The sequence below is a fragment of the Procambarus clarkii genome, chromosome 66, assembly GCF_040958095.1.
Source record: "Procambarus clarkii isolate CNS0578487 chromosome 66, FALCON_Pclarkii_2.0, whole genome shotgun sequence".
NCBI lineage: Eukaryota > Metazoa > Arthropoda > Malacostraca > Decapoda > Cambaridae > Procambarus > Procambarus clarkii.
Window position 1 is genome coordinate 754,215 of NC_091215.1, and position 16,577 is coordinate 770,791.

At 42.7% G+C, this 16,577-nt stretch overlaps 1 protein-coding gene across 1 annotated transcript; it reads right to left on the reverse strand.

The window, feature by feature from the left end:
- Nucleotides 1-11,989: 11,989 nt before the first annotated feature.
- On the reverse strand, nucleotides 11,990-15,982 carry LOC138355123 (golgin subfamily A member 6-like protein 2). Its single transcript, XM_069309847.1, has 3 exons — nucleotides 15,721-15,982; nucleotides 13,510-13,986; nucleotides 11,990-12,114 (listed from the first exon to the last, which is right to left on the reverse strand). The coding sequence occupies exons 1-3, from the start codon at nucleotides 15,980-15,982 to the stop codon at nucleotides 11,990-11,992; spliced, it is 864 nt and encodes a 287-aa protein (XP_069165948.1).
- Nucleotides 15,983-16,577: the final 595 nt, after the last annotated feature.

Sequence of the window (16,577 nt, forward strand, 5' to 3'; positions counted from 1 at the left end):
CTAGTGCTGGGCGTGGCCTGGTGGTGACATTACGGAAGAATGCGCACCGTCTGGGTTCCTTGCTGTCCTCTGGTGGTGTGCCCGGGGCCGTGGGTGCCCCTGTGGTGGTGCCCTGTGGCCCGTTCGCACCTGTGAGGGTGCGCGTTGGGGACCTGGAGGACGTGTTACCGGCGTCTGTGATGCCGCTGGGTCACTGGACGGAGATTGCCAAGTTCCTGCTGTCTGACGGACCGGAGAACTTTCTAGGTGGCCAGGTTTCCTTCATGTGGGGGCGGGTGGTGGCTACTCGCCTCATGGGTACTACCATCTGGGTCCCCTATTTGTGGGTGTTTGTTGCCCTGGTTCTGGATGTTATGGCGTCCCTGGTGGATGGACGGGACCCTTGATGGTGGGTGCTCTGGGTAGCGTTCAATGTACGGTTCCCGCGGGCCAGGTTCCCGGGCAAGTATGTCCACTGATTTCCTGTGTATTTGCTATATGGAATGCTGTGTGCCCCTCTGGCTGTTTGTTTGCCCTGTTATGTGCTCGTGCCTATCCCTTTGTGCGTTTCTTTGCCAAATGCCATATTAGTTTCTAGTGCTTGACGTCACTTGTTTCGCGTTTTGGCTTGCATTTTGCCTTTCCTGGCTTCACGATTCACCCTTAATGGGTACGCCAGGGCGCATCCGATCCCACGATCGTCGTCGCCCCTAACTCAACAACAACACCATCACCACCAGCCATGGCATCACCACCAGCAATGGCTGTTGGAAATAACCAACAGTTTATTCTCCCTTAATTCCTAATACTAACATTTACTAATAACACTAACATGTAGAATTATTATCATTGGTGTTTCTATAGTTAGGCATAATTTTGCCAGAATTTTCCCAGCCATCATGACGCGGTGCGTCAGATATCAGGCTGAAACATAAAATCTTCTCCATTGTTGGAGATTTATAGAGTTCAGTTAATTGTCTTTTCTTTCTAAAAACATTGTTCATTATGAAAGAAATAATCATTTCGCGTACTTATGCATACTGGACTCGACTATTCCATCAAATTAATTATTCCCGTAAAAATTTCTGTGACAAATTAAATACACGTCGACCCTTCTCGTTTAATTTGTGCAATATTAATTAAATCTATTGCCTTGCGAGAAGAGATAGTATTATTATTTAAAATATTTATTTGTGACAATAGTATAAGTCATACTCCCTTATTTCCCTAAATAATTACTAGTAAATCAAAATAGTTTAAGCTCGAGATCGCTATGGACGTCTCTGCACATGCGTGTCCGAATGTTAGGGGATGAAGAAGGCGTCTCTCTACGACACGACTCCCTCACGAGCACACACATCTACAGGCTGCAGCCATTGTAGTTACCAACACGTGGTCGTACAGTGTTAATTACTGTGTAATCTCGCATCTGAGAAGATAATTACGTCCCGTAATCGACCTTCAACAGCAGTGAATGCCGGGACTATCAGACGTGATATCGGGGAACGTAAATGTTTCAACAAACCTACGTTAAGTATTATTTTTGGATTTGAGTGCCCTTAGTCTAAAATTATAACTGTAGGTAGTTCTCCGTTATCTCATCTACCGACCACAAACCCAACGTTAATTTCATTCCACGTTATTCTCAAGTTCTCAATGAATAGTGGAATAATTCTCTAGCCTAGTCAAATATTATTACATCTCTGTGATTGCAGCGTGTTGGTGAGGAAATTCTGAGAAATTCTGCTGAGAAATTCTTCCTCTACACACCATTTCCCCTGCCGGTGTTTCATCCATTATTTGGGCGGTGCGATCACGTCTACGAGTATTTGAACTGTGAAATGGGTTTAATGAAATATTTTTACAGCTAATCCCTCTTTTCCGAGTTTCTTTGATTAATGCTAATATTGTCTCTAATATATGTATTCTACATTTATTATACATATGAGATTCTAAGATAATTCACTTTCATTTAATATTTGTTGCCTAGAGTGTAGCAATTTTTACACACGTAATTTCCTATGATATGCCAATATTTTTCATAGGCTTGATTATCTCAATGCATTATAATCACATAGAATCTACATTTAATTTCTTATTCTATAATCTTTAATGTTGTAATTAATCAACTGGTGACGAACCAGCACCAGTTCCTAGATATATATTAATTTCTAGTAATACCCCCAATGTTGAGTTTAAGGATTTAAACTCCTAATTATTTATTATTACAGTCCATTTATGCTCTTCAAATAATTACCAAATAACCTATCATCCATAGGCACTGGTATTTCAATATCAGCTTTATAATTCATTTATATGTTTTTCGTCTTTTCTCAAAAGCGGGTGGTCCTTCAAGTATTTCGAATCTCCTTAATTAAATATTATTATATCAGAGTTAAAGTTCCCAATCCCCAACATTTTGGTCGACTTCAAACCGGATAAACTATTAATCCCATAAATGTTTTAGTGACCAGTTTACTAAATCAATTTGCTTGTCCTTTAACCTGTGATTAACCAATCACTAACCACGGTGTGTAGTATTTTAGGTTATACATATTTCATTAGTTACGGCTACCAGCAGTGTACCCAAATGATAGCCTAATCCACACCAATTTATAATTAACATTTGCTGTCAATACTTCATGTATGAGGTAGCACTAGTGGGACACAGTCAGGTGCCCACAACACTCAGACCTATACCTCTCACAGAGGTAAGAATCTTCAGGTCACCAGGAGCAACAGTTCCTTGCAATAGTTTTTTAGAATAGTTTTTTCCAAACAGTTTTTTACAATAACTTTTCATAAACACCTGCGTTAGATAGGCCTCACCATCTAACCATAATTTACTTAGGTGGCAATGACATCCATCCTACTCGACACTCAGCTGAGGTATTTAATCATCTTAAAACAATAATTTCCTCATTTAAACTTGTCAGCCGTTCAGTAGTGTTCACATTAGTGGAACCTCGCCAACCAAGTAATGATAATCGTTGGGGAGCGAATCCAGAATACTACCAACATGCTGCTAAATACATTACCTTTCGGGTGAGAAAAAAAGAGTACGATTTGATGCCACTTACATACTATTTACAGCCAAAATATAGGCAAAACCTGGCATCAGATGGTGTGCACCTGTCAGGTGAGTCTAGGTCACATGGAGGTGACAAATTAGTTAACACCATCAACCATCATAGAAGGTTGTAGCTGACAAGCTAAATTTAGCTGTATATATTTAATCTTTCACTTGTGTGTTTTAATGCACATTTATATATAACAAAAAATTAAAAAATCCAAAAAACAGCACAATTATATTCACATTACTGCACTATTAGTTATTGTATGCCCACCTTTATTAGGTAGGAATTTAGACTGTGGTTGTGCTAAGTTTTGCACAAATGCAGAGTAAATAATTTAGTACTTTCCTAAGTAGAAATTATTTCATTTAGTTCTGAGCTAGACAGAAGTGTACATTTATAAAATCTACTATTGTGCTGACCCTAATCAGGCTGGGATTTATCCTTATTATATTATTTACTGTTGTGCTGACCCTAGAATAGGGTGGGATACCTAACCATTTAATAAGTAATTTACCATATTATTATTTCACACCTTTTGAGTGCCACTGAATGCTCACTATCCCATCGAATGGTCATAATGAAGGGCTAGCCAGACGAAACTCCAATAGTGACATTCAAGTACCACTCAAATCCTAGTTATTGTTGTTAGGTAGGTAAATTTAACCTCCAAAGAGGTAGTGCGTATCCTAGTGAGAATAATTTAGGCTACCTTCAAGATATTTGCCAACAAAGGAGCAAGTACCCAAGCTACTTCAGCAATACTTATTCAAGTCCTGTAAAACTTGAACATAAAACCACCATGGCTACTCCTGAGAAGTTAAAGAGAACTTTCATCGGATTTAAAGGCCATCTAACCAGACTGCTCAATAAGTCTGAAGCATTATCCAAAGCAACTCTCATTCATTAAAACAAATTGGAAGTGTCTCTGAGAGTAGCTGATCTCAAATTTGATCAAGTCAGGTCTACAATCGAGTCTTATAATCACTACTAAATGATGCAGACAGTGATCCTGAGGACATAGATCAAGCTATAGCTGAAATATCTCAATATGAAGATAACACACAAGACAAGTTTAATGTTCTACATGATATAGTAGATACCCAAAAACTGAATCTAAATGCCAATGTATCTTGAGTCCAGTGTATTACTACCAGAGGCTCGTTTACCTACTCTAGACTTGCCTTCATTTGCTGGACTGGATGAAGAAAACTGGGATACATTTTGCACTTCATATTCCCCCAAAACCTTCTATTGATAAGGTATCCAAATTTTCTTACCTAAACAGCCTTCTCAAAGAGGAGGCTAAGAAGGTAATAAACAACTTAGCCCTCACAGAGTAATTATGCTGAAGCTATCTAACTGTTGAAGTTGAATTACTGCAACACGGAGTTAAGTATAGCTAATCTGTATTATCAATTGCTAGACATGAATGCACCAAGTAACCAACCAGACTCTCTTCAGACTTTTAGGTTGAAAGTAGAATCTCTAGTGAAAGTTTTAGGTACTAAAGTTGATGTACCAGCTTCCGAGTGGTCTATTAAGTTGCTTTTACAGAGGAAACTTCTTCGTAGTGTTTTAGCAGAAATATGCTCTCACTACAAAACCGAGTTTCTCACTCTCGATCAAATATTTGAGGGTTCAAGAATCACAATCAATAGGCTAAAGACTCGTGATAAAATTAAACCTGAGTCCAAGCATCCTAATACTGAGAATTCAGTTAAAACAAAATCGACTTTAAATAAGTCCATTAAATTTAAACCTAAGCCTACTCCATCCACTGGAAAGAGGATTAGTGATATAGGTATTTATTCTGTATCTCCCTCTGAGACTGTAATTAATGCATCTAATAAGAAGACAAATCCCACGAGGGAGAGAAAGTGTTTGTTCTGTGAACAAAAACATATCACTTATAAGTGTAGAGTTTCTCCTAATTTTAATGTTAGGATTAAACGCCTGCAAGAATTGCACAGATGCACTAAGTGCATGGGCTCTCATGAACCCACTGATTGAGTAATCACCTTACGTTTGTGCGGCAAATGCTACAAGGGTGCACATCATTACGCCTTATGTAGAAAGGCTCAATTAAATTCTATAAATCCTCGTAAAGATTCTGCTAATTCAACATTAGTTCAATACTGCAAAGAGCATCAGGAGATTGATGTGCTTGCAACTGAGTCAGGCAACAATACTACACTGCCCACGGCTCAATTAAAGTTAATAAACAAGAAATATAAAGTTAATACTAGAGGTCTTTCGACCATGGTTCAGAGAAGACTTTTATCACCAAACACTTAGTTGAACAGCTGAAATTAAAAACTGCCAACTGAGTGAAACTAAACGTCTCTGGTTTCTTGGCTAATAATGGACCCTGTGAATATCAATTAGTCAAGTTACAGGTACGACTGGGAAGTTCCCCTAACCCAATACATGCAGTAGTTGTGGACAAGATTCCTTCAGACCTGCAGGTCACAGGTCTTGCTCACACTGTTAAACATCTCAAACGCAACGACATGAGGCCACCTGACTACAAAATAAATTTAGAAAATAAATCTGAGACTGTCTTAGTGATGTTGGGATCCCTATTGGAGCCGACTATTATTACAGATTTATCAATGGATGCACCAGACAACTTGGTATGAATTTGTTGTCATCTGCTGGTGGCAAGTTGCTAACCGGACCGGTGCTTTTCCAGTAAAAATCTGCATTAATTACCAAACAACCAAACTATTGTATAGTGGCGTGACTAGGCTCGGAGCAGTCACCCCTACAGATCAGTGACAAATGAGTCTAATCCCCCCTGTGTTTAAATTGTGGGATTTAGACACTTTAGGTAGTGTCCCTGAGAAGCCTAGTCCAGATGATACATGGACTTACCAGCAATACCTGGATACGGATGTATATAAAGACAAACAGTATTGAGTGAGACTGCCGTGGAAGTTGAATCACTCACAACTTTTGTGTGTGTGTGTGTGAGGGGTGGAGGCCAGCACAACCACAGGCCCACCCCACCATCTGTTTACCCAAGAGACCAATGGTCACCTGGGGTGGCAGTCTAGGCCCTATTGTATTGTGCTGTAATGACCTTTCTCCTCTGGCATACTTAAGCCTCGGCTGTTAGTCCTACTGGGACCCACTGAGGGGGGCTCTACCCCTCAGAGCAGGTTTATGACTGTTGGCGCTGATGACTGGTAAAGGCATGTTGTCTGCTCTACTATTTGTCGTGCTAATCATCATCAAATGGTTATAAAACATTATAACTCGGTATCGGGTGAATTACTCCAATTAACATTGCCTGAAGGAGCAAGTATGGAAGAGGCGGCTGCCGCACCATCGGGGTTCCCCCCCACCATGACCGGTGACACTGTCACCCCACCACCCAGTGATGGGTTTATGCAGGTGTTAAGTGAAAGCCAGAGAAGGAAACAAGGGAAACAAAAGCCTGGTGAACAACAGGGTGGACGACGTCCAATAGCACCAAGGGGCGAGTACACACGTCTGACGTTCCCTGAAGGCACGAGTGTAGCGGACAAGATAGTGTGGAGCAAGAAACTGAGCGAGGTGTACCCACCTAACCCTGCAGGCGTGCTACGTCCACATGTCAACTCCCCATATGTGTATGTTTCAAGAAAGAAACAGGATGTTGTACTTGCTCTTCTACAAGGGAAAATAGGTGATGTAAAACTCTCCCTTCTAGATAATCCATCACGAAACAAGAAGATGGATGAGTACCTAGTCTACAGATACAATCACGGGTATCCACTGGACTGGGCCTATGAGTTAGACGGGGTACACAAAGCAAGAAGATTGAAGAAGAATGGAGAGCCTACCGATCAAATAGTCATAGTCTGGAAGAAGACTGAACTGCCACCTGACAAGTATTGGTTTGCTGGGTTGTATGCGCCCCCCAGCACGTTCAGGTTGTGGGAGCCTGACCCTGTGGAGTGTTACAAGTGCTTTGGCAATGGCCACATAGCTAAGCACTGCTGGTGCCCCACACCCAAGTGTGCTCTCTGTTCCGGTCCTCATGCACTGAAGGACTGTCAGTATAAGAAGACCAGAAACCAAAGAAAGCAGGAACAGGAGCAACAGAACACTGTAACAGAAGCAGGGCAACAACCTGAAACTGGCTCCGTCTAAACCGCCGCTGAAGTGTCTCAGATGTGGTACGGAGGGAGTAACCATCTGGCACTCAGACTGTCCCAAACGGCCAGCCTCCCTTGGCACAAAGCGGCAAGTGCCCGAGACTCAACAAGTGCCTACTGATGCTGGCTCTAGTACTGTTGACCCATCCCATAGTGGTGACAGTACCAGCAACGCCCCTGACAACACAACAACAACCTGAGACAACAGTTGAAGGACAGTTGGAAGCCTTTCAAGCGCAGGTAGCAGAAATGGCCGAAATTATAGAGACGCTACGTCGGGCTCCTTCACAAGAGACACAGCAGCCTCCACACTGCTGTGTCACAGCTGTCGCCCGCACTGGTAAAGGTTCCTGCAGTGGTGGTGACGGCGGCGGCGGCGGTGGCAGTGGTGGCGGCGGCAGCAGAGATGAGGGCGGCGACGTCGTCAGTCAATTCAGTGATGACAGCAGTGATAGCGACACAGAAACATTAACTGGTGAAGGCAGTCGACCCGCACCAGCATATATGATTCATTAACGATCTTCACGAAAGCGTTCAAGTAAAGTACTTGAGTGATAATATACTGCGTAACAGTGCTTATGTCATGCAACTTACAGAGAACATTCACTCACGGACCATCCCGAGTTCCTCAGTAATCAGGGGACTGCTGTCATCACCAGATGTTACTGACGACACCAAACACCAGGTTGGTGCGGCTCTTTCCATCGTAGAGTCACTAATTAACACATTGTGGAAGTGGGACGAGGACAACAATGGGACCACCAATCCCAAGGAGGAACGACACCAAGACGATGGCTGCTGCTGGCACAAGGACCATTAGGTTTCTCAGTTGGAACATTCGTAGCATCAACAAAAGATTGAATGATCTAATTGCACATGTTACCAGTAACAACATAGTTATAATTGCTATACAGGGACCCTACACGTCCAACATGATAAACAAAACTCTACCAAAAATCAGAGGGTATGCATCCTATACTAACAGCAATGCCACAGGCCTACTATCATACATCAGAAGTGATTTACCACACACTCTTTTGAGCACGTCACACAATGTACACACACAGTACCATCACTTTCATGTACAAACTGCAGCAGGTCACTTCTCATTCCTCAACGTATATGCCAGAAGCCAGAAACTCAATGTAACATTGCTCCCAGATCTAGACAATCATGGGACAATATACATGGGAGATTTTAATGCTAGACATATTACGCTGGGAGACAGTACTAACAACGATAATGGATGCAAATTTATCAAATATGTTTATGACAACAGATTAACCGTGTATACTACGGATACCCAAACTCATTTATTGAGAGGCAGACTTGATTATGTAATGGGCAATATTTTACCTTGTGCAATAGTATGGAATGTTCGTTGGTAAATCACTTGGTTAGTGATCACTATGCAGTTTCTGCTTCCTATGAAGTACAGTGTGATGTACCTAATAGACATCAGAGACGGAAAATGAATATTCCATATGGTTTGCACGACCACTTTATTAATTGTATTTCAAAATGGTATCATTATTACGAAATAACGAATGTACAAGCCTTCTCCATAGATCTCGTTGATACAATTACTACCTACTACGACACATGGGTGTATTGGGAAACAAGCCGTAAGCCTAGCAGAATTGGGCAACACCTACTACCACCCAAGTGGGTCCTTGACCCCGTATTTGTTAAACAACATTAACGAGTAAAGCAACTTGGAGATACATACGAAAGAACCAAAGCACAAGGAGACTTGCATGCATTTCTAGTTGCAAATAGAGAGAGGTGAGAGACATGAGCAACGTTATACGTAATAAACATCGGGAAGAGTTCCTACAAAGTATAAATGAGCAAACAACACTTGTTGAAGTTTGGGAAAAGGTACGAAAAATCTCTAGAAGCAACCCCAATCAAACCACTGCACCACAGCCCACTAGAACAAGCAAACATTCTCCTTGATCAATGGGCACTAACATCAAGCTACAACTCATTCCCAATTAACATACAGCACAAACTTAATGACACACGCCCCAACAGACAACGAACCATCAATCTTGCCTGTACAGCTGTCGACGTGTCGGACCTTAATGATGTAACTGAATGGGAATTAAATCATGCACTAAAATTGGGCAAATCAACTGCTCCTGGAGAGGATGGTATTACTTACAGTCTACTGAGATTAGTCTCATAAGTACCAGGTAATCCACTTTTAGTGTTGTACAGAATGAGTTTAAGTGAGGGAGTATTACCTGATGCTTGGACAAAGAGTGTCATTGTTCCCATCCCCAAACCACACTCAGATAATTATAGACCCATATCTCTAACATCGTGTGTTTGCAAAGTGCTTGAACGTATTGTTCTTAACCGACTCATGTATCGTATACAGGGGCACCTGTCACCCCAACTGTTTGGATTTATGCCTGGGCTCAGTACACAACACTGTTTTGCTGAGTACTTCGCACATATTGAAGCTTCCCCTCAAACAGTCTTCATCGACCTAGCTGCAGCTTTTGATACAGCAAACAGAGAAATCATACTGGAACAGCTTGTCGAGCTGGGAATACAAGGAAAATTACTAAAATGGATAAAGGGCTATTTGTCTAATCGAACAGCATATGTTTTGTTTAATGGTGTTAAAAGCATAGAGAGCAAACATTTGATCTGGGAACTCCACAAGGAGGGGGTCCTCAGCCCCTTGTTGTTCAACGTTCTGATGCATAAACATATTAAAGATCTTCCAACTAATAATGAAGACTGTCATTTGTTATGCTGCTGATATAATTTTACAGGCTGCCCCCGAGCCTAGAATGCAAGTTCTGCTCGATGCTTTTGCTACTAGAGCTGAGGAATGTGGCCTCCTTATCTCTGTACAGAAAACTCGTGCCCTCATTCCATGTGGTATTCCACCACCCAATTATCATATAGATTGGCGAGCACTTGAGAACTGCGAGTCTTACAGATAATACCTTGGTGTCCCCATTAACGACCCTGGGTACCTTTCTTCTCTCAAGAGGAGACTGTGGGAGAGATTAAAGCCCTTGCGGGTCTTGTTGGTGTCAATCATGGAATTAACGTGAGACTTGCTAGAATGTTTTATGTATCATTTATACGCTCTGTGATTGACTATAATGCTCTACATCTCACACTGTATACTGACAAAGAGCTGAAATCTCTTGAAACCTTGCAAAATTAAGCTATACGTCTCATCCTTGGGGCTCCAAAGTCCACGAGAATACTTAATATGAGAGCAGAGTTAAAATTTCCTACCATATGTGACAGAATTTTGTCTATTAGCACAGTTTTCGGCGTGAAGGTATTGAGTAGATCTAGACAACACATGAAGTTTCAAGCTAAACTTTCTAATATACTGCAGTCACCTGAGGTCTATAGAAGAACGAAATCTGATTATATATTTTGGTTCTACAAGGTAGCCAACTCCAAAATATTAAATATGTACCCAACTCAATTAATGATTAATTAACCAATTACTCCATGGGATAACTGGGATCTATCAATTGATTTTGTAAATGCGCCCAAGAAAGATAGTGTGCACTCTACATTATTAAAACAGTTAACACTTAAAAGCATCACTGAAAGTGCTCAGAGAATGGGTAACGATGTGTATCAGTGCTATACCGACGGCTCTGTAGAAGAAGGGGGACGATGTACCGGATGTGCATGCAATATATTTGAACAATCACGGTCAGCTGACTGGGTCCACCCGACACGCGGCGGGCACAACCTCGTGCCTCTGGCAACATGATCAGCTGATACCTCTAACTGTTAGAACGTCTTGACTTCCCCACGCCTCTAGCAATGTAATCAGCAGGGCGCTTCAGAGTTCGTTGCTGGCTTTTTGCACACCAGCTACCACCTCCAGGATCACTAACATCCCCACCTTAATGCTCACACGCCCCAACTCATGCCTAAATTAGTTCTTGGCTCCTAGCCTAATATTCTGTCACTTAGACAATAAAATGATGAGTAGAAATATTCACAACCTATAAAATATTTTAGCTCCCCTAGATCAAAAGGGGTAAAGGGAGGGACAATTATCTACCTTATTTCACTCCAACCACGAAGTTGACTCGTCCTCTGTTGAGGGATGTTGAGGTTCCTGGTCCTGGCATCTGCTCTGCCGTCGACTAGTTCCCACCACACACACAGGTTCCTCCGTCGCCGTCGTGGTAACGCGTCCTCACCGTGCTAATTCCCAACTGGTACTGCCTTCCTCCTCCTCCTCTTCTCTGGGGTACTGGAGCAGGTACCTCCGTCGTCGTCCTCCACTCTCTCTGGCACTGCCAACACCTCGCAGTCCAGCACTACGTGGTCGTCTGGGCGTCCCAGACGTCAACAGCCCAACGTTCCCTCTGCTGTAGACTCTTGACAGAGCTCTTGGCTCTCTAATCCAGTCCGTCCTTTCCTCTGGGCACTCCACGGAAGTTGGATGGCTTCTCAGACTGTCTGCAAAATCGAAGCGGAGCTTAAATCTACTGGTAACGGCTCTCTAGATCCGGACATCGCTCGAGCGCGTCTTCCCTCTATGACGGCTCGTGACGTACTCTTCCCGTCCAGGCGCCAGCCGCCCCGAGCCCTCCGCCTCGTGACGTCACACCGCCCGAGGGCTCTCGTCATTGGTCACTTCTGGCACGTGACCTCACCTGGCCAATCAGGTGCCGGGAAGCGTCAGGGCGTCTTGGCGGGAAACAGGATGACTCTACACCGTCCTGTGCCTCAAAAGGCGTAAGCCCCCTTGCATTATGAAACTTAGCTGGCCATTTTATAGCCAGCTTAATTGCGCTCCATGCTTTCCCACACATGAAAATGTTCCCTGAACATCAGAGAATACTTAGGGTACGGAGATATGATTCTTCTAAGTTGGGAAGGAAGAAATATAAGGGTGGACACTGTCATGGCTGCTAAAGAAAACAGATTTGAAATTAAATTCCTATGGATACCATCACATGTTGGCATCTCAAGGCATGACACTGTTGATATGCTTGCAAAGACAGCCTGTAGAAAACCAGTGGTAGAAATTGATATGGGTGTTTCATTAGCAGTGACAAAGAGAATACTTAAACAAATGTCTAATGAAGATCTCATCGACCTAACAAATTCACAAAAACCAGAAAGTTGTAGCATTAAATATTACGATAGATATCGCGAGGAGACAGTCACATATGGGACTAATAGAACAAGAACCCGGCAATGTGATGTTATAGTGGCCAGAATACGCCTGGGATATAGACGTATCTGGCAGCTTTCTCAAAACCCAAATGTCGAGTACACAATGTGTCAACTTTGTGAAAGAGAAAACATGCACTCTCTTGAACATTATATTGTAGAATGTCCCATACTGACTGACTTTCGCCCTCCTGGGCTAAGGTATGCTGAACTGTGTAATTACTATATGAGTACTGGAACAATTGATGATATATTGGACTTGTACCCTAGATTGACCCTGTAATATATCAATTATACAATGTATGTATATAATGTGCCTATATAACCTGAGCTTGTAAAAGCACCTTAATCACCTATAGTGATTAAGTGCTTAATTGCACACTAGTTTCTCTATCAGCTATCTCACCCTGTCAGTGTAAAAGAGACAAATGTATGTGAATGCATGTGTGTGTATATGTATATGTATGTGTATAAAGGATATATGAAAGCTGATCAGAATTACATTTCACCTTTGTAAATGCACATTAATGACACTAAGTAAAAGACACATCTAACACTTTATGTAGGGCATACGTAAATCTGTGGATCTATGTATTTACGTATGTACGTTAGCTTAGCATTTTAAAAGCACCGTATCACCTTCTGTGGTTGATTGTTCAATAAACCCTTGAACTATATGTTTAACACATCTCTAACCCTGTCCATGGAGGACAGAAGAAAATGTATATATGCTGGTTAGCATTGTAACTGCATGGCCACGTCTGTGGTGGAAAATAAAAATAATAAAAAAAAAATTGCATCACCACCATCGATTTCACCACCACCAGCCATGGCATCACCGCCAGCCATGGCATCACCACCAGCCATGGCGTCAACACCAGCCATGGCATCACCGCCAGCCATGGCATCACCACCAGCCATGGCGTCAACACCAGCCATGGCATCACCGCCAGCCATGGCATCACCACCAGCCATGGATACACTTCCAGCCATGGCGTCACCACCAGCCATGTCGTCACCACTAGCCATGGCGTCACCACCAGCCTTGGCGTCACCACCAGACATTGAATTACCACCAGCCATTGCATCACCACCAGCCATGGCGTCACCACCAGCCATTGCATCACCACCAGCCATGGCGTCACCACCAGCCATTGCATCACCACCAGCCATGGCGTCACCACCAGTAATGGCATCACGACCTGCTATGGCCTCACGACCAGCCAAGGCGTCATCACCATCCATGTCGTCACCACCAGACATGGCGTCACCACCAGACATGGCGTCACCACCTGCCATGTCGTCATCACCAGCCATGTCGTCACCACCAGACTTGGCGACACCACCTGCCATGTCGTCACCATTAGCCATGTCGTCATCACCAGCCATGTCGTCACCACCAGACATGGCGTCACCACCTGCCATGTCGTCACCATTAGCCATGTCGTCATCACCAGCCATGTCGTCACCACCAGACTTGGCGACACCACCTGCCATGTCGTCGCCAGCAGCCATAACATCATCACCAGACATTGCGACCCCAACAGCCATGTCCTCGCCACATACCATGGCATCGTCATCACCAGACAAGGCGTCACCACCAACTGTTGTGGATTGGGACTTTTAACTCAACTCTATTAATATTTAATTAAGAATTCGAAATACTCGAAGGACCACCCACTTTTGAAAAAAGAGGGAAAACAAATAAATGGATTATAAGACTGACACTGTGGTACTAGTGCCTATGGATGTTAGATTATTTGGTAATTATTTGAAGAGCATGAATGGACTGTAATAATAATTAATTGAGAGTTTAAATCCTCAAACTTCAACACTGGGGGGTATTACTAGAAATAATATATATCTAGGATTATGACTGGTGCTGGTTCGATACCAGTTGGTTAATTACATCAATACACATTATAGAATCAGAAATTAAATGTAGATTCAATATGATGATAATATAGTAAGAATATTAAGCCTATTAAATAAATTGTCAAATCATAGGAAATTATATATGAAACATTGCTACACACTGAGAAACAAAATATTAGATTTATGTAATTTCTCTTAGAATATTATATGTATAAGAAATGTAAATACATAATAGAAATAATATTAGCATCAGTCAAAGAAATCTACGAAAGAGAGACAGTAAGGCTTAGTTGTAAGAAGACTTCACTAAACCCGTTTCACTGTTCGAATACTCGTAGCCGTGATCACATTGCCCAAATAATGGATGATACACCAGTAGGGAATGTCGTGTGTAGAGGAAGAACTGCTCTGTTTGTCCTCACCAACACGCTGTAATCACAAAAATGTTATAGAATTTGACTGGGCTAGAGATTTATTCCACTATTCATTAAAATTTGAGAATTACGTGGAAAGAAAAGAACATGAGTGTTTTGGTCGGTAAATGACATAACGACGAGCTACCTACAGTAATAATTTATGAGATAGTGCACTACTCATAAAATATACATAACGTAGGCTTGTAGGCACATTTACAGTCGCCGATATCACGTCAATTAGTCCCTTACGTTCACTGCTGTTGAAGGTCAAATTCGGGGACGCGGTTATCTTCTCAGAAACGAGAATATACAGTACGAAGCACTGTACGACCACGTATTATATCTGCAATGGCTGCCGCTTGTAAATCTGTGTGTACTCGTAGCGGAGCCGTGTGCCGAAAAGCCACCTCCCCCATACCCAGAGGCCCGAATACGCATGCACAGAGACGCTCATAGCGATCTCGAGCTTAAACCAATTTGGTTTACTAGTAATTATTGAGGGAAATAAAGGAGTACGATTTAAACTATCGTCACCAGTAAATATGTTGAATAATAATACCTCTTCTCGCAAGGCAATTGCGAGAAGAGGTATTCACATAATTCACGAAACGAATACTTCTTTCATAATGAACAATATTTTTAGAAAGAAAGGACAATTAACTGAACTCTATAAATCTCTAACATTCGTGGAAGACTTCATGTTTCAGTCTGCTATCGACGCTTGGTGTCAAGGTGGCTGGGTAATTTCTATCTAAATCATGCCTGATTTAGCATATCATGCCTGATACACCAACGATTTTAATTCTACGTGTTAGTGTTATTAGTAAATGTTAATATAAGGAGTTGAGAGGAGATTCTTCACCACCAGCCATGGTCTCTCCACCTGCTATGGCCTCACCACCAGCCATGTTGTCATCACCAGCCATAGGGTCACCACCATCCAAGGCGTCACCACCAGCCATGTCCTCACCAGGAACCATGGATTCACATTCAGCCTTAGCGTCACCACCAGCCATAGAGTCATCACCAGCCATAGCATCGTCACACCAGTCTCCGTGGAGTAGTATAAGACCATGGCGTCATCACCCTTAATGGCGTCACCACCAGCCATAGCATCACCACCAGCAATGAAGTCACCATCAGACATGGCGACATCACCAGCCATTGTGTCTCCACCAGCAATGGTGTCATCACCTTCCATGGCATCATCACCAACAATGGCGTCACCACCAGCTATTGCGTCACCATTAGCCATTTCGTTACCACCAGCCATGTCAGCACCTCCAGCCATTGCGTCATCACCAGCCATGGTGTCACCACCTGCTATTGCATCGTGACCACCAGAGAGGATCAACAACAACGCCAGTCTGTCCCACCAACATTGGTCTACCCAGGATGGACCCCAGGATGGACAGACCCCACTGGACCCCAGGATGGATGGACCCCACTGGACCCCAGGATGGACGGACCCCACTGGACCTCAGGTCGCTTCTCAAAGACCCATGGGAGAAAAAAGAAAGAAGAGGAGGAGGGAGGGAAGGGAGTTATCAGGGGAAAGCGCCAAATGTGGGAACCGACCTGTGAGATTTATATTTATTTAATTTATATGAATTTATATTTACGTTAATTTATATACTTCGATAGCAATTTGTATAATGATAAGTGGACTGTATTTCTGCAATAATCTCATAATCTCACAAATCGATCCTCTACACATTAGGGGGGGGTTTATATTAATTTAATTTATATATATGCAGCCAATCAAACTACAGTATTAGACTACATACATTGAAGAGGTTCCTTATCTTATAGTACAGCAGGTTAGTCCACCAGGTATAACTAGGGTGTAGACACCACATTTTCCCTCTTTGAGGTAGCTTCCATCACCCTGGTAACTGATGCAC